At 33.9% G+C, this 19,013-nt stretch overlaps 1 protein-coding gene and 1 pseudogene across 1 annotated transcript; one reads left to right on the top strand and one right to left on the bottom strand.

The window, feature by feature from the left end:
• Positions 1-2,057: 2,057 nt before the first annotated feature.
• Positions 2,058-8,005, top strand: LOC142531469 (casein kinase 1-like protein HD16; annotated as a pseudogene).
• Positions 8,006-8,140: 135 nt separating this feature from the next.
• Positions 8,141-11,054, bottom strand: LOC142531468 (flavanone 3-dioxygenase 2). Its single transcript, XM_075637596.1, has 3 exons — positions 10,327-11,054; positions 9,759-10,113; positions 8,141-8,516 (listed from the first exon to the last, which is right to left on the bottom strand). Exons 1-3 carry the CDS (start codon positions 10,860-10,862, stop codon positions 8,292-8,294), a joined length of 1,116 nt encoding a protein of 371 aa, XP_075493711.1. The 5' UTR covers positions 10,863-11,054; the 3' UTR covers positions 8,141-8,291.
• Between the last annotated feature and the right edge of the window lie 7,959 nt (positions 11,055-19,013).

Raw genomic sequence — 19,013 nt, 5'->3', positions numbered from 1 at the left:
TAGGGATTTTGTTAGAATTCTCCTCTTGATATATGTTTATCTCCCTATGTTCTACCATGTGATGGACGGATCCTCCAACTAATCCTCCTTGTTCTTTAGAGCCTTGTGGTAGTACCTCATGTGAAACCCATGTTTTCTCTCTTGAATCATAATCGTATGGATGTGAAAAATCAGAAATCACATATTCTCCAATATCAAACTATGCATTATATTCTTGTGTATGCATTCTTATGTTGTAGCTTTCATCTAAAAATTTCTCTTATTTTCTCTGTAAAAGAGATTGAGGAATCCACATTTTATCCTCAGAAACACAACCATATAAACATGAAGATTTTGGATTAGGATATTCTCCAATAATTTATCCGTGTACTCGGTTGATGCAATGAAATCTCTCAATAGTATTCACCATCTAATCCTTCAATCTTTTCTCGACAAAAATACCTGAGAAATCCAAGTTTCATCATGTGAACTATAATAATATGAATCTGGAAAATTAGTATCAATAGGTCCTTCATTGCAAGTATCTTTTGAGTGAATTCCCTTACGATGATTCATAAACCTACTGGAATTTGAAGCATCCTTCCGCCATTCTCAGTGTTTTCCGATTCCTTGGCGGCATGGTCATTCCCCTATGATTGGGGAATTTCTTCATGCTTCTCAGTATATTTTGGAGCCATTGTGTCCCACCGAGCGTGTCAATTTTTTACCACAAAATTTCCGCATGTATGCCATGCTAGGCACCAGATGGTGACAAATGTGAAATCTTACTTTTAAACCAAATGATGTGAGCTCCGAATCAATCGTTATTTTCAAATCCCTCGGTAAGCATCAAGAACCGAAAAATATTTTAGAAAAACAAAGGAATTTGAAATAAATAGCCATAAACAAAAACAAAACAATTATGCTTTTATGAATCAACATTTTACAATTAGTTATTGAAAATAAAAGCTGAAGAAATATGCTAAATCTAAGGAAAGCTAAAATCATAGAAACTAGAAATACACGAACTAGAATGAATAAAATTTGCAGAGCATTCTCTTTGAGTTGTTTATTGATGACTTGTCCGTATGGTTTGTTTCTGATCTTCCTATTAGTTTTCTCCCGTTCTTCCAAGCGGTTTGGTCATCTTCCACGATCAAGATCATGGGTAAACTTTCTCAGTCGCATGTGGTCTTCTCGAATTACCAACTGAAACTCTAATTGACATTAGTAGAATTTGGGTTTTTTCAAAATGACCTTTCATTTGAATTCAAAACAGCGACTAACCCAATATTCTTATCGGACAGTAATTTACATATCACGTTAGTTATGTCAATCGCACTGGGTAAACTCTGTGTGACAAACTCATCCGAGAACATGTTTATGGAGAGAATCGAACTTCTAACTACTGCTCAAAGTGCTCACCTACTCCGATAACACGGAGACCCCCTAATGGATAATATTGATGGTTTGTTAATGTACATAATTTTGCATTTGAGTTAATAGATTTAAATAATGATTCAAATTATTTTTCGAAAACTCATAAATACGTTGAAAAGAAAAAAAGGATTATTTTTTCCTAAATAAATTTAACCAATCCTATTTCAAATATTCAAATTTATCATTCCATTTTATATAATCAATTAAAATAAATTTATTCTATTTCCAACGTACTTAATTGTTTGAGAATTGTAATTTTCATTATCTATATATTTTTTATTTTGTATTTTATATGTTGTCCAAATTGAGTGTATATTTTCCAACTTTTTATAATTTCAGTTATATTTATCTTAATGTGATGCGACACTTTACACATGAGCATCGGTCAATTGCTATAATCGAAAAATGATCATGTTTGCAAAAGAAACAAAAATAACAACGTAAAACTAACATTTAACAAAATAAAAAAAAATATAAATTACAAAAAAAAATCAAATATATAAAACTAAAATTACAATTTTTTTCGATCATGTTAATGTTTCGAGTTAACGAGTTCGAAATCTCTTAAATTTGATATATCCCAAAAATATATTGTTAAATATGAAATTATTTTACATCAAATTCACAGAAACCATCCATCAAGTCCTTCGGTATAAGCGAAATCTATTTCTTGTCAAATTCTTGGTGCATTTCTTTAATTATCTGTGAAGCCCAACGATCAACCGGATATCTAAGTATTGCTACTCTTCAAAATCATCTCTTGTCTACTTTTTTTTTTTACTTCAATTCAACCGACTTCAATCCAATTCCAATTCTCGGCACGTAATTTTACTCGTTCTTGATTCATGGTTCGATTAATCAATATGCCCGTCTTTCTTTCTTGGAAAATCAGCGATGTTTGCGTACATGCAGTCAGGGGCCAGCCGAAAAAGTATTGATATATTGTTTGAACGGACTGGTTCTTGAAAGGCGATTTAGTAGTTGAAATATTGCATTTTTAAAATGATTACATAGAGTTCTTTATAGACAGTTCATGTAGATATGTTATTGGGATTTATTTTGTTTTTATTTTTCTTGAATCCGGGAAAAGGGGACTTTGATGAGAGAAACGGAGGAAGAAAAGCCAGCGGATGGCTGCGACAAATACAAACATAGAAGTGATTATGAATCAGCCAAGGCTGCAGGTCTTCCTGAAATTGTGAGATCATAATATCAGATTATGTTCCAAGATTTTTATGAGTTTGTTATCTTTTGAGTTGTGGTGTTGTCGTTTTTTGTGCTGTCACATGCTTGTTGGGGTGAACACGAGTAAAGATAAATTATACGTGCATTCATGATTCCGAGTTGAAATATATAATGACTGCTAGGAAAGTGATTTAGATTTTGAAATTGTTAAACATTTAATTCTTAGATAAATTTTCGGAACTATGCCAGCTGTTTGAGATTCAGGTTTGAAGACGAGTATAAACGCTTATATATGTACATTTGATGTATGAACCATCTTTGTTTCCTGGTTATCTTTATATGTTCGCATGTATGGGCCTTTTTATATGTAAGAACCAACTAATTTGAAGGGAGAGCTACAATTTAGCTTAGTTTTGGTAAAAAACGTGCAAATCTTTTTATTGTTTATTTTTCAGTTTTCTGGTCTTTAGTTTTTTGGGTGTGATATCCTGTGACACAAAGTGTCGAAGAGTTATTCCCACACTTAAGAAAAACAAGCTCTTGCGTTCTTCTAGAACCTATTGGAATTGGAGACACTCTCATCTTTAATCCATTTCATGACTCGGTCATTACAGATTCAGATTGATGATTCGCTGACGTATAAAATTGAAAAGAGGCTAGGTAAAGGAAGTTTTGGACAGGTGTATGTTGGTCGTGCGATAGCTGGTGGTAGCATTTCTAGAGGAACTGGTCGTGAAGCTGCAGAAGTAGGCATTCTAGGTTCATTTAATTCTGCTGGCTCTCAATGTACACATATATTCTCCATCATATTGAAATACCTCTGCTTGAACTTAACAGGTGGCTATAAAATTTGAACATCATTTGAGTGAAGGATGCAATTTTGGCCCGCCTTATGAATGGCAGGTTTATTAGTAAGAATCTTCAACCTATTCTGTTGTGAATTCGTCTCATTGATTTTGCAAGTAAATATGTTATGAATTGTGACGAGCACAGTAAGATGGAGGAAAGTCCTGGTATACCACGAGTGCACCATTTCGTTCGGAAGGGTGACTATTATATGATGGTATGTTGATTACAGCATTTATCTGTTCTTCTTTTGTCTGGTAATATTGTTTTAGGTTTTCTTCCTATATTCTTCCTTTTGGTTTCTCAATTTGAAAGTTGAAGTTGGAGAATTAATTTGCAGATCATGGACAAGCTTGGACCAAGCTTGTGGGACATTTTTTGCAGTAATCCCCAAGTGTAAGTGTAACAATGCTGTGGTTTCTCTACCATTTCCAACAATGAACGTTCTTGGTTGTTTTTTTTAATTGCTCAACTAAACTTTTATCTTGCAAAATCCAGGATATCTTTTACAATGGTGGCTTGCATAGCTGTCGAAGCTATTTCTATACTGGAGGGGATGCATTCCAGAGAGTGAGTTTTCTTCACCATTTGTGCAAGTCCGGGCAAAACTTTGGGGGTTCTATGTTTATTTAGTTTTTATGTTATTATGATTCAGCCTGTGTGTTCAAATTGGAGTGTTTTTTATAGTTATTTTATGCCAGGTTGTTAGTTTGCAGATTGTATTTTCAGAATTTTAGTATGTCTTCTTTTCTATGTTGATGCAATGATTTTATTTTTATGTTTACTCCCTGCCTCTCCAGATCCACCAACAGCCCAAAAAAAACATGAAACTTCTAAGTGAAAACACAATGAGTTCATTCTTCAATGTCTAAAATTTGAGTTTTGTCCAGATAATCAACCCTTCAGAATCAATAAATACTGAGCCATAGTTTCAGATTTGTTTTATTATTGCTTGCATCTTCTCAATTACTCACAAGTCACAAAGAGTAGTGGATGCTTGTTGTTCAATTGCAGACTTTCAAGACTTAAGTTAAGGAGACTTTTGAAAATGCATCACATAACTTGATGTGTTCCACTTTGAGAAGTGAAGGGAAGTTTGAATTGCATTTGATCTACCTTATATTCTCTTTGAAACTCTTAGGTGCGGTGAACTGGTAAATCATACAAGCTTTGATCTTCTTTTTATGCGTCTTTCTCACGGATGATGATGTGTAGATACTTGCATGATGAAACATAATTGATCTTTTCATTAATTACTTGAAAAAAACTGACAGGTTTGTCCATGGAGACGTGAAGCCTGCAAATATATTGCTTGGTCCTCCAGGGACCCCAGATGAGAAAAAACTATACCTTTTAGATCTTGGTTTAGGTACCTGATTTTGTTTCTTGTCGATTCATTTGTATCTCTTGCAATACCTAAGAATCTATTGCAAGTACTTTTTGCATCACCAGCCTCTAGATGGAAGGATGCCAATTGCCAACTCTAATTTGCATGTGCAATATGACCAACGACCAGGTTTGTTCAGGTATAGGCATCCAAATAACTTGAAACTTGTAGGGAAACCTCATTGTTTCTATCCATGGTTTTCATCCCTTTTGTTCGGGACACTGTTGTTGAAATGTGTTTTTTATTGGCTGTTAGGGGAACTCTCCGTTATGCTAGTGTTCATACTCATTTAGGTCGAACTGCTAGCAGGAGAGATGATTTAGAATCTCTTGCTTACACACTCATATTCCTTTTGCGGAGGGGATTACCTTGGCAAGGATTCAAGGTCAGTGTCCTGAACTACCCGTGCTGTTACTTTTTTGTGTCTATCTTCTCATTGTTCTAATCACATAATCTCTTTCAAACATTTTTCTGCTGTAAAATAGGGTGATAATTGTGAGTTCCTTGTTTGCAAGAAGAAGATGGAAACTTCACCCGAGGAACTTTGCTCTTTCTGTCCACAACCTTTTATGCTGTTTATGGAATATGCGGTAAATTTGAAATTTGACGAGGACCCTGATTATGCTAAATGTATCTTCTTGTTTGATGGAATCGTTGGGGCAGAGCCAGATTGCAGACCAATCAACATCGAGGGTGCACAAAAGGTGCTTGCTGCTAAGTAATGGACTAAAAAGTTTTCTTTTTATGTTTATTGGATGATAAAATGTACGAGTGACATGTAGTTTGGCTTACCTGTTTGTTTTTTAAATGAAGCTTATAAATAAGGTTGGTTACAAGAGAGATTGGCTTGAAGATGAAGGTGATGAATAACCTAAAAATTATCCACTGTATTGGCTTGAAGATGAAGGTGATGAACAACCTGAAAAGAAAGTTTGCTTCGGAATACCTGCAGTACAGTGGATAAGCGTTTATAATGGTTGTAAACCCATGCACCAAAGGTATTTGACCCCTTCATTCTCAGTTCAATTTCTTCAAAAGTTTATTTTGAGTTTCAGAACATCTTGTTTCTGTTTGTTGTTTTCTCGACAATATTTTCTAAAAATTTATTGAGAACGAGAAGTATTTATGTATTATTTTTGAACTGAGATATATTTTCAGATGGATATCAAATGATATATATTGAATTCTGATTTGAGAATTATGTAAAATAATGGATATATAATTTTTTCAATAGTATGTTTGATATTTAAAGTTTTTAAATATAGAATCTTTGATAAAACATAAATAATATTAGAATATTTATTGGAGTGGTGAAGAGGATGGAAAATCAGTTTTGGGGAGGAAAATGAAAATGTGAATACAAGGTTTTCTTTTATTTTAACAAATGGAGAACTAATCCTGGAGCAAATATTACTTATATAGTTAACATTATACTTCTGGTGACTTTCTATAGGTGATTTGTTTAAACATTGAGTTTACCTTTCAGTCTTTATTTATTTCCTTTTTTTACTTTTCTAATATCGACTTCACGCTTGATTGGCTACATTGAAGATACCATTATGATGTGATGGATTCAAGGCTTGTCCACCACATTGTAGAGGGAAGAAACCAATGCTTATTCATCAGAGCCGTAGCATCCTGCGAAAATCTGTGGGCACTTGTAATGGATGACAGTACTGGCTTCACCGAACAAGTTTGCAGGCTATCTCCTCTCTTTCTTGACAGGGTACACACTACCTTTTGGTTTTTTTCCCAACCCTTCCAATGTGTTTTATAATGCATTGATGTAGAAAACTATACTGCTTTTACTCACTTCTGTTTGAAATTTTAGGTCATACTAAAGTTTTCTACAAGATAACATTCTGTAATCAAATTCGATATTGTCAAGATTATTATACATATTTGATATGGTTATATGGTTTTGGATATATTTCCTTTTATCTATTAAAATATGTGTTTTAACCTATGAGAATAAGTTTTACTCTCTAAACATTGATCAAGCTAAGTAAATTATGTGTTATGTTCTCTATTTAGTGTACATCTCTCTATCCTTTAGAATTCAGCACTGCTAATTTTTGGGTTATGGTAGGAATGGATATACGAACAATGGGACGAGAATTTTCACATCAGTGCAGTTGCTGGAGCCAAGGATGGTAGTTCGTTGGTTGTATTGTCGAAAGGTAACTTAGTGTTCGTCTCTGAATATATTATTTTTCCAAAAGGATCTCCTAAATTTTTCGAACTTGACTCAAGGACGCTTTACACGGAACAGAGTTACAAAATATATGATTCATTTCCATATAGGTGGGTAAGCAAAAAGTGGAGTGAAGGTTACAAAGTTACGTCCATGGCCACTTCAGGCACTAGATGGGCAGTTGTTATGTCTCTTGGTGCCGAATTTTCAAACCAGGTTTCCCCATGAGCAATGGTTTAACATCCTGATTATTAATTTCGTGCAACCTAGACTGATTATCCCTTTCATTCTGTAGGTTCTAGTGCTAGATTTCCGGTATCCTAGAGAAGAAATTCGTCACCGCTGGGATAATGGCTACAGCATAACTGCGGCTGCAGCAACCACTGATCAGGCGGCGTTCATTTTAACTAGATCAGTTTTAAATCCTATGGATGAAATACAAGAAACAGCATGTACATCTACCTTTCCATGTTCCAATATCGCGGTTAGTTAGCCTTAATCTATAAATCCTTTTTTTTCAGCAATCATATTTTTATATGTTGGAACTCTCATGACATTAGGATTGATTGCTTTCTTTTTTTTTTTCTTTTTTTTTTCCGGGGCTTGTTAAAGGATATGTGGTTGAGAAACATGTATGTTACGTTGATTTGTTATGGTCGTACAGTTTCTAATAATCGCCATGGTTAAGATCCTTGCTTGATTGGAAAGACCGGAGCTTTAAAGTCGAATACATGGTCGATATATGCAACAAAAAGATGAAAAGAGTTAGTTATTCTTGGACTACATATGTAGGTTTTGTAAAATCTTGGTTACTGAATAGGTTTTATAGGTTGGTAGATGAGTAGAAAAAGGTGATATTGGATCTTGTATATTCTTTTTGTGTGTCTTGCTAAACAAATGTGTACATAGTTCTTATGGTAGCAACTTTGTTTCTTTTAGAAATCCTAGATTGGTAAATTGAATGCCAATCTATTCATAATAATAAATCATCCAAAAAAAAAAACATTACGAAATCGTTCTATTGGTTTTTCAAGAGACGGTCTCATGAGTTAATTTTATGAGACAAATCTTCTATTTGAGCAACCCACGAAAAAATATTACTTTTTATGTCAAAAATATTACATTTTATTGTAAATGTAGGTAGAGTTGACCCGTCTTTCAAACAAAGATCCGTGAGACCAGATCACAAGATACCTATGATGGGATATCTACGAAAACAAACTGCTCCACTCCTTAATTAATGAAATGATCACAATGACTCTATCTGAACAAAATATTGTAAACAAAAACTAAAAATTGAATAGAAAGAGTGAAAAATAGAGCAAAAATGGCTTGTTGGGCGAGTGAAATGACCACAATTTTGTCATCTTGGAAGAAGTTTGGAGATGGTGAGTAGAGGAAACTCATTGAAACGCACTTTTCTTGATCTTCACCTTTGAATACGGTCCTTCCTATTACATGTTTATATTGTCCTCTACTCCAAGCCTATAACCGTGAATATATTAAAAACAAATTAAATCAAAAAATCAAAACAGATCATTTATTAATAATGATGGCAAAAATAAAATAAATTCTCAGTTTTGATCACCACGATTTTAATAATGGGATAAAAAAATTCGCTAAAATTATATTCAATTATTTTAATGACAAAAATTATATATTATTAGAATGAAAATTTATAATTTTCATCTGGTACGTTTGTCTCGTGTCGGATTTGGTCATATTTGTTGTTAAAATTGAGTTTTAGTCTCGTTTCTGTAAAATTTTGATAATTTAATCATTCTGATGTAACACCGTACATATGAACGTCATATCTGTATCAAATCAACATCATCTTAGAAAAAAATACACATGTCGCACTCATCTCGAAGCTGAATAAACTTTTGCACAAAATATGTATCAATATAATATAACTTTTGATGTAGCAACAAGTCGCGGGGTAGACTCAGCAACTCGTGGGAAGAGGGAATGCACTACTTGCATTTATTTTCTAATATAAGTAATCCAATCCCTATAATAAAAGTTTTTATAAATATCAATGTATTTAATTTTTTCAATTTTCTAAAATGCCATTCTTGCTAATACTTTTAGCAATACAATGTATTAAATTTTGATACTAAAATTATTAAGTACTAATCTAACATATTAATTTAATTTAGACGTGCATAAAGCATGCGCAATAATATAACACGTATATATAAATGAATTACAATTTTAATCCAACATTTTTTATTTTTTAATTTTATCTATAAGATGTTTTTCTCAAAAAACTTTTATAAACCGCAATAAAAATTCCCAATTTTATTTCTTCCATTTTTGAAGTTTTGATGCAGCCAGAGGCGGAGTCAGAAAAATGAAGTTAGTAAAATATATTAAAAATTTTAGGGGAGTTTAAATTTTAAGGAGAGGAAAACGAAGTAATATAATTATATTTAACACTCTAGTATATAAAAATAAAAGGCAAAAACTTGTGTGAGACGGTCTCACATGTCGTATTTTGTGAGACAGATTTTTATTTAGGTCATCCATGAAAAAATATTGATTTTTATGCTAATAGTATTACTTTTATTGTTAATATCGGTAGGGTTGACCCGTCTCACAGATTAGAATCCGTGAGACGGTCTCACATGAGACCCACTCAAAATAAAAAATAACGGGAGATCGCACTGCTCTGGATATAGCAAAAAAAACTAAAAAAACATGGATAAATAAATAAAAAAAGTGTACCTGTAATTTGTCACCAACGGTGATTACTAAAGAATCTTTACTCGGGCTGAAGGAGTCCCATCCTTTCTTGGAATATACATGAAAATCATTGGATCCGTTGCATAAGTGCAAACACAATGCATGAGGGGATTCCGATCCCTTTATCAACATTCTTATCACATCGTATCTCAACGACTGCTCCGACTCGTCACGCGAGCTCGTTTTCCGGCCGTGTTTGTGTATGTAACAACCCTTTTTTGGGATTGTTTCTTGCTCATTTTTATGGCAAATGTTTTTTAAAGTGATAAGTTGAATAAATCGTAGGATTTTGGCAGCTACCTCTTCAATTTGGCCCGACAAATTTTCCATATGTTTCCTGTAAAAGACAAGTGAGTCTCTTGTGAGACGATTTCGTAGGTCTATATATGTGAGACGAATCAACTCGACTCATATCAGTCCTATAAGTTAATATTTTTTTGCATAAAAATTTATATTTTTTTATGAATTGAGTTGGATCGAAAATCTGCCTCACAAAATTAAAAATTATAATTTGCGTATTTATGGTAAAAATAAATAATATTAAATGTACCTGAAATTTGAATATTCGTTAGGCCAGATTCTCTCCATTTCCAAGCTCAACATCTCCTCTCCACACCAAAAGAACTCTTCTCCTTCCCTAATCTCGTCCTCTCCGTCGATCTCCTCGAACCCGTACGGCGTCTCAAGTGACCTCGCCATCGCCCTCTTTTTCTCCGGCGGAATCCCAAAAAGTCCGTCCCCCAAATCCATCACCAGTTCGATCAAATCCCGGGAGATCCCATGATTAATCAATTCCAAGGACCCCAATTCAGCAAGCGGTCCCAAAATATCCTCCACGTATTCGGTTCTCATGGACGCCAGATCCTGAAAATCTAGCTTCGGAGCAGCTCGAATCGAATTTTTACGAGGGAAGACCTTGTCGGGCAAGATTAGATCAGGGACTTTAAGCGAATGCTCGATGAACTCCGTCAAAACCTCCTCGTTATTGAAAGATGAACGCCGGCCGTACGCCTCCGGAGAAGGCGGAGGCGCTCGGAAATTGACAGCATTGTTCATCTGTAACGTTTCTGGCTTCATAATCTCCATTCTTAGAATTTAATTCTTCAGCAAAAAAAAAAAAAAAACCAATTTCGAAAACAATATGCTAAAAAATATAATTGCTTTCTCGATTAAATTCTGAAATCTGTATCCTTTATTTATATAACAACAAAAAAAAGCAGGAAGGAGGCAGGAATGATTGAGATGTTTGGAATTTGGGCTACATTTGGAAAATGGGCATCATAATTCAAAAAAAAAAAAAAACAAGAAGAAGAAAAAGAAAAAGTTGGTTGCTTTAAATTTACCTTTGCTTTACAGAAATTGAAGATTATGGTAGTAATTATATCTTGTTTGCTTTGGGGTACCATTGCCAGCTGACACTCTCCAAAGCACTTTTTTTGTTGTTGTTGCAGAGAATTCTCTTACATATTACAATCATTATTATAATTTTAATTTGAGTAATCTAACAATATTTGGCATTTGTTTTTTCATTCATACTTCTCTTTATACTTATTTCGCGTTTTAAAATTGTCACATATTTTTTAAGACGTGAGAATCCACTAACGCTATTTTTCGGTGCACACTTAGTTAATCACTGAACTAATATATATAGTTTGAAAATCATATTTGTCAGATAAATCATATTAGATAAATCATGTATGACAAGCTCTTCCGATGAAAGTAACTAATTGTAATTACGTTTTCTGCTTTGCAATGTCATCAGATAGAAAAATTTCAAATTATATTGAGTTTTATACTTTTGATTGGATATTATTTTGTACAACCGCGTCTGAACACATGGGGCAGGCCCACTACCATTTCATTTATATGATTAGATGTTTATGTAATAATTGGGATTTGGATCCTCGGCTGTGTTGAAAACATTCGTGTTGTGCATTTTTTACACAGGATGATCACTTGATCATCTCGTTTAATTTGACAACTTTTTAAATATATCTTATATGATTTGATGTCCACAAGATGATCACATTATCACCGCGTGTAAAAAATGCACAGCATCAAATGCTGTCTTTTCAACACATTAGAGGATCCAAATCCTGATAACTGGATCATATTATGTAAAATTAATCATATTTGATAGATGTTAATTTCACACACACACACACATATTAACCTACAACTCCTTGTGTAATTATCAAATTACACCAAAATAATATTACCATTATACCCTTCATTAATTAATAATTTAAAAAATCAGAATTGTTCATTTAGTGTAGAATGTACATGCGTGCAACACATGCAGAAGAGAGCAAGAGAATTGGATCTCAATGGTAGGCATTGAATCAATTCAGAACAGATCCGAATTCAGTCTGGTTCAATGTTGAACCAATTATATCGGTTTCATTAGTGAATAGGGGTTGGGTTGTTTCAAACGGACCCAAAATTATTTTAATCTTATTTATTTGAATCAGATACCGAACTAGTTCACGACCAGTTTCTTGTAGTTATAATAGATAACATGTAAACTATATATATATATATATATATATATATATATATATATATATAAATATCGATAATTAATAAATATACTAAGAATTTACAAAATACTTATATTTAAATACATAACGGTTTTAAAAATTAATTGCAATTTGATTTCAATCCGGTTCAATTCGATTTCAATACAGCTTAATTCGAAGGTGTTTGTACCCGGAACGTTTTCAAGAAATTATTTGTGGCGAGTATATAAATTATAAAGATACATATTTTAAAAAATATGTCCTTATGATTCCGAAGATATTTGTTCCATCATCAGTTTTTTCAAGCAATTTTTGCTGATATACTAGTTCTCCAACAAATGTCCGCGGGGTGTCACGCCCTGAACCCGAGCCCGCGCCTGCGTGACTACATAATGAGCCCCTATAGCAACTACTTCGTATTCGTTATCGCTTTTAAGAAAATGATATCTCAAGTATATTTAAATTACATTTGAAGAGTTCATTTTTTAAAAAATTAGTTCAAATATACTTGAGAATATCATTTTAAATAAAATAGTTGACCAATGTTATTTTACAAATTTACCTAAGAAATTTGTGGGAAATAGCGACATTGTTCTCCCCATTTATAGTGATCTTCGTAATCGAGATTAAGGGTATATTTTAAAGGTGATTATGATTGCCTCATGTTTTGTTAACCCATTTTTTTTCACAATTTTGGTCTCCTGTCCCGTTACAATATATGAGTATCTTTATCTTTCATTTAATATTTTTTTTTTTGTAATTTTAGTTATTTTTCATAAAAACACTTACACAACATTGGATACATAAACGGTCATGTTAGTGTCACATCAGTAACAAGCAGGAAAGAATTAAAATTTGCAAAAAAAAATGCATATTAAGAATAAAATTATTAATATAAATTATCAAAATCATAAAAAAACAAATATAATATCCAAAATTATAATTTTTCACGTATATTATATTGAGAAATTAGAAATGATCTGGTGCACTCTGATCTATGTGGGACGATGTCATTGACGCTTTGAGGAGCGAGGTACTGGGTAAATTTTATGATGAACATTCTCGAAAAATTTAGGTGTGGACTCTCCTAACCAAGGACCAAGTAGCGGAAACATTCAACAAATTTCTGAACTTGGTTGAACTACAAACATGCATAAAACTCAAATGTATTCGAACAGATAATTGAAGATAATACATTGGAACATTTGATGAGATATGCAAAAGAAATGGAATCAGACATCAAATGACACCACAACTCAACGTATTAGCTGAGATGATGAATAGAACTTTGGCAAAAAGAGTTTAAAGCATGCTCTCACATGCAAAGCTGACTAAGGAATTTTGAGGTGAGGTCGTGGTTGTTGATGCATATATATTGAATCTCTCACCTTGTGTTCCTCTAAATTATGATGTCTCGAAGCAGGTGAGGCAAGGAAAAGAAGTTTTCTATAATCATTTGCGGGTATTTGGCTGTGTTGCTTATGTTCATATACCAAAAGTTGAAGATATAAGTTGGATCTCAAAACAAAGAAGTGTATATTTATAGGCTATGACAATGATCAACTTGGTTACAAGTTTTACATTATAGACCTCAAAAAGCCTATAAAAATTCGTGATATCGTATTTCAAGAGATTGAATTTTCGAAGACAGCGGGAAAGGAGATTTCATGATCTGAACAAAATATGGAATTGTGGTCTTCGACGGTAAATTCACAACCGGTTGAAGATGAAGATTTGCAGAACGATCATGAGGATGATGTTGTGATTCGTGTTCACAGTGAACCACCAGCAGTAAGTTCTCGTGGTACATTGACCACATGTTTTGGAAGTGAAGTGCGACCCTCAATCAGATATTCCACAAATAATTATATTCTACTAATTGACGGGAGAGAACTAGAGAGCTTCGAGAAAGCTATTACCAGTGAACATAAGGATAAGTGGATGAAGGCCATGTAAGATAAAATGATATCCTTGTATGAGAATGAGACATTTGAGCTGGTGAAGTTGTCGAAAGGCAAGAAAGTTTTGAAGAATAAGTGTGTGTTCAGGTTGAAGCACAAAGAACACAGTAGTCAACCAAGATTCAAAACCACATTCTTTCATGGGGATTTAGAGGAAGAAATCTACATGGAGCAACCAGAGGGGTTTGCAGAGAAGGAGAAAGAGGACTTCGTGTGCAGATTAAAGAAGAGTTTGTACGGTCTCAAGCAAGAACCAATACAGTGGTACAAGAAGTTTGAATATGTAATAACTCAACAGGGATTCAAGAAAACCAATGCAGACCATTGTGTGTTTGCCGGGAATACCTCTGATGATGATTTGATGATGCTTCTGCTCTATGTAGATGACATGTTGATTGTTGGCAAAGATGCTTCTGAAATCAAAGGCCTAAAGAAGGAAGACTTTTTCTATGAATGACTTGGGGCCAGCAAAAAGAATTATTGGCAAGGAAATCAATCGAGACAGGTATGCCAAAAAGACCTGGTTGTCGTAGGAGAAGTATATTGAGAAGGTACTACAAATGTTCAACATGGACCAGGACAAAGCGGTTGCATGTCCTCTTACCAACAACTTCAATTTGAACTTAAAGCAGAGTCCTATTACGGAAGACGAGGAAGAAGAAATAAAAAGTGTTTCATATGCTTCAGCTGTTGGAAGTCTGATGTAAGCCAAAGTATGTACTCCGCCAGATTTAGCTCATTTTGTAGGTGTAGTGAGTAGATTCTTTTCAAAACAAAGAAAGGAACATTGAGCTGCAGTAAAATGAATATTCATATTTTATGAGGCATCTTTAAACACAGATTGAGTTTTAGAAGATACAGACTTAAGCTTGCGGGCTACACAGATGCAGATATGGCTGGAGATGATGAACAAGACATTGTCGAAATGGAATTTGGAATACTGTAAGGCTGTTACAGGTTTGATCGAATTCACAAAATGATCATGAGAAGGATAATTGCTAAGAAACAAGCCATTTTTCAAAAAAGCCAACTTTGAATTCAAAGCACATCATTTTTTTTATAAATAATTAAAACATGGTTTGAGTTAGCAAAAAATATTAGTTTTATTATATATGCAATGATGTATAACTTTTTGTTTTCGTTCTCAAACCTCACCGATAAATACTCATCAATTATTCATTCTTCATCACACCAAAACATAAAATTATCTCATCTACAATCATAAATGCAGAAGTGAGATAAATGATTTAATTAAGATTTCTTAAGGAGTACTTATCCTTGAATGGAATAGCTAAAAGAAAATGAGTGTTTTTTTCTGCGGAATTAGATTTTGAAGTTCTCCCCGAATGTGATCAATAAATTTTTTTGTCTTGGTTGCTTATATTTTTTCTTGAAATTATATCGCATTTTATATTGTTTCGTACTGGAGGAAATTAACTCCACTTAAGTGATTTCTATGTCACTCAGTCTTACATCTCTTCCAAATGAGAATCAGATTGGGGAGAATCACGTTCCCGCATCCGAATTATATTACTTTCCGCTGCTGTAGTTTGTAATCCTGTTTAGATAGTGTGTTTATGCTATTATAATGTGATCGAGAAGCTTCCATGTTGATAAATAAAAAGACTAGTACTTTTTAGCATGGTTCTTGGAATTGTTTATTTTTGAGTTTCGATAACATCGTCAAGCCAAGCTTTGGATCTAGGGCGTGACATTAACCATATTCACCTTAAACCATCCATGTTCTATTCTCAATTGACAGGCTTCTTGAATTAGCTTTTAATCAAGTCACTAAAGTTTGAGCGAGCTTTAGAATGGCATCCACTTCATGTACTCCAATTTTAGTTATATATATGTTGTGAGTAGGAGGTCTCTTGTGAGACGGTCTCACGAATCGTTATCTGTGAGACGGATCAATCCTACCGATATTCACAATAAAAAGTAATACTATTAGCGTAAAAAAATAATACTTTTTCGTGGAAGACTCAAATAAGAGATCTGTCTCACAAAATATGACCTGTAAGACCGTCTCACATAAGTTTTTGCCATATGTTGTATATTGTAAGCTTAATCATGTGTCTTGTCGAAGTTCATTTTTCTTGATTTTATTACATTGATCTGTTGGATCTCGGTTTTCTACACGCCCAAACGCAGCGGAAGTTTTAAAATTTTTATTTATTTTGACAATCAAAATATGTTTTGTTTTGGGCGCTCGTATGATTTAATAATAAACATTCATAGGGTGTTGAAATTTTATACCTTTGTGAATTAATCACGTGGCTCCAACTAATCCGGTATAAACGGATTAGCTCTTGATGAATCCCTACGAACTTTCTTCAAGGACTCCTTTATTCTAATCAGGTCCACGTCGAGATTATTTGTCTCTCTTCTAATTTGCACTAGAAAATTGGAAGAAGTTTTTCGTTTGAGATTTAAAATTTGAGAGAGACTCAAATCTCTTTTCTTGAAAAAATGGAAAAACTATTTTGGAGGAATTTGAATTGTCATTCACGTGAATCACAGTGGGGATCCATGGAGGCTACCTTTTTTTTTTCTTTTTATATTAAAAACAAAAGCTTTTAACCTAAATTCCATAATTATGGATTTAGGTTCCTTAATTAAATCCAATGGGCTTTGTTAATTAAATGGACTAGTCAAACTAGTTTAATTAATTATATTAAAGTCCATTAAGAACTTTAATCATTTAATATGTTGGACTTGTACTCCTACAAGCCCATTAAATATATCTCCCATCATATTTAATTTAATATTTAATAAACTCAACTTTTGAGTTTAATAAATTAAATCCATAATTATGGAATTTAGGTTAAAAGCTTTTGTTTTTAATATAAAAAGAAAAAAAAAAGGTAGCCTTCATGGATCCCCTTGAATTTTATCACCTCAATAATTTAATATTTAATAAACTCAACATTTGAGCTTAATAAATTAAACATATTATAAATTCAACATTTGAATTTAATATTTAAATTATAAATTCAACTCCTTGAATTTTATCACCTCCAAAATTTAATATTTAATAAACCCAACATTTGATTTTAATAAATTAAATTCTCAAATTTTATAAATTCAACTCCTTGAATTTATTCTCTCCAAATTTCATAAATTCAACTTCTTGAATTTACTATATCATAAATTCAACTCCTTGAATTTATTTTCTCAAAATTTAATTATCATAAATTCAACTCCTTGAATTTACTATATTATAAAATAAATTCAACTCCTTGAATTTATTCTCTCAACGGGAACAAACGATCCAGTGCTTGTGTGACCCTCAATGGTTCAAGGATACAGCTAGCCGTGGGTTCACAACTCTTTGTGATTCAGAATAATATTTATTCTTATTCGGGCTTACCCTAGTTAGCCCCATTCTTTTCATCAACACCTTGATTAAGAATGTCAGAACTCATTTATGATTGCACCCATCAGATCATGGTAAGAGCGTCTAGTAGCATCGCCCCATGATCCCTAGGTATCACTGATAGTGCCTGCAATAACCAGTCGATTATGATTAACGCACAGTACGGTCCATTCATCTCATATATCCCGATCGAATTTGCAACCATTGGTTCAACGAGGGTTGCATAATAATTCGATAACTATGTGATAACTATAATAGTGGCATCGCGTGTACTATTTGGAGAACTCCTTCTCCAACGTACATCTCGTACTCTGGCCAGAGATTCCATGCACTATTATTTCATTAGGTCACATAGGATATCCACACCCGTAGGTGAGCGGTGAATCCCCAACTACAATGCACTGGCTCCTATATGTGTCGCAACTGTACCCAACCTCGCCACCTGATGACTCTCCTGGAGCCGGTAAACGAGTCAAAGCACAGCCCTAGCATATAGAGCCTCAGTGTTGTCCCGGGTCGTAAGGACTAATGGTGTACAATCATAACCACGGACTTATCCTCTCGATGAATGATAACCACTTTGAAAGTCCGAGGGAGGGTTGTTCAGTATAATCATCATATGACTATCCATCTGCATGTTTGGACATCTCCATGCCCTTACCAAGAAACGCAGTACACAACATCACAGATGCTAGTCTCGAGCTCAAGCGACATTTATCCCTGTTTTAGGCGGCTGAATCGACTAGGAACGAATTTAGAATATGCAGTGTTTACAAATGAGTTTCAACATCGAATTACGATTCATTTGTATTAAAGCATAATCAAGGACTTTATCTATGCTGTTTGCATGGGTATACAGATAAAGTATAACAAGACCATAAAAAGTTAAATTATTTTAAAATAAAGATTGTTTATTTCACTTGAGTCAATAAATTTCCTAGTCAACCGTTGGCTTGCAGGGCATCTACTCTAACAATCTCCCACTTGCCCTAGAGCCAACTACCCTTAATCCCATTGCTTTGCGATGCTTTTCAAACAATGGTCCTGGCAAGAGCTTTATGAGTGGATCGGCAACATTATCTGCAGAGGGGACTCTTTCAACTGATATGTCTCCTCTTCCCACCATCTCCCGTATGATGTGGAACTTTCTTAGTACATGTTTGGATCGCTGATGAGACCTTGGTTCCTTTGCTTGCGCTTCGGCACCAGTGTTGTCCCAGTACAACGGGACTGGATCAACTCCATTAGGAATAACGCCCAACTCTTGGACAAAATTCCTCATCCAAACTACCTCTGTGGCTGCATCAGATGCAGCAATGTATTCAGCTTCAGTGGTGGAATCCGCAACGGTGTCTTTCTTGGAACCTTTCCAAGAGAC

Source organism: Primulina tabacum, chromosome 17 (assembly GCF_025594145.1).
Source record: "Primulina tabacum isolate GXHZ01 chromosome 17, ASM2559414v2, whole genome shotgun sequence".
Taxonomy (NCBI): Eukaryota; Viridiplantae; Streptophyta; class Magnoliopsida; order Lamiales; family Gesneriaceae; genus Primulina; species Primulina tabacum.
The sequence above is the reverse complement of the archived record's forward strand: the minus strand, read 5'-3'. Positions and strand labels throughout refer to the sequence as shown.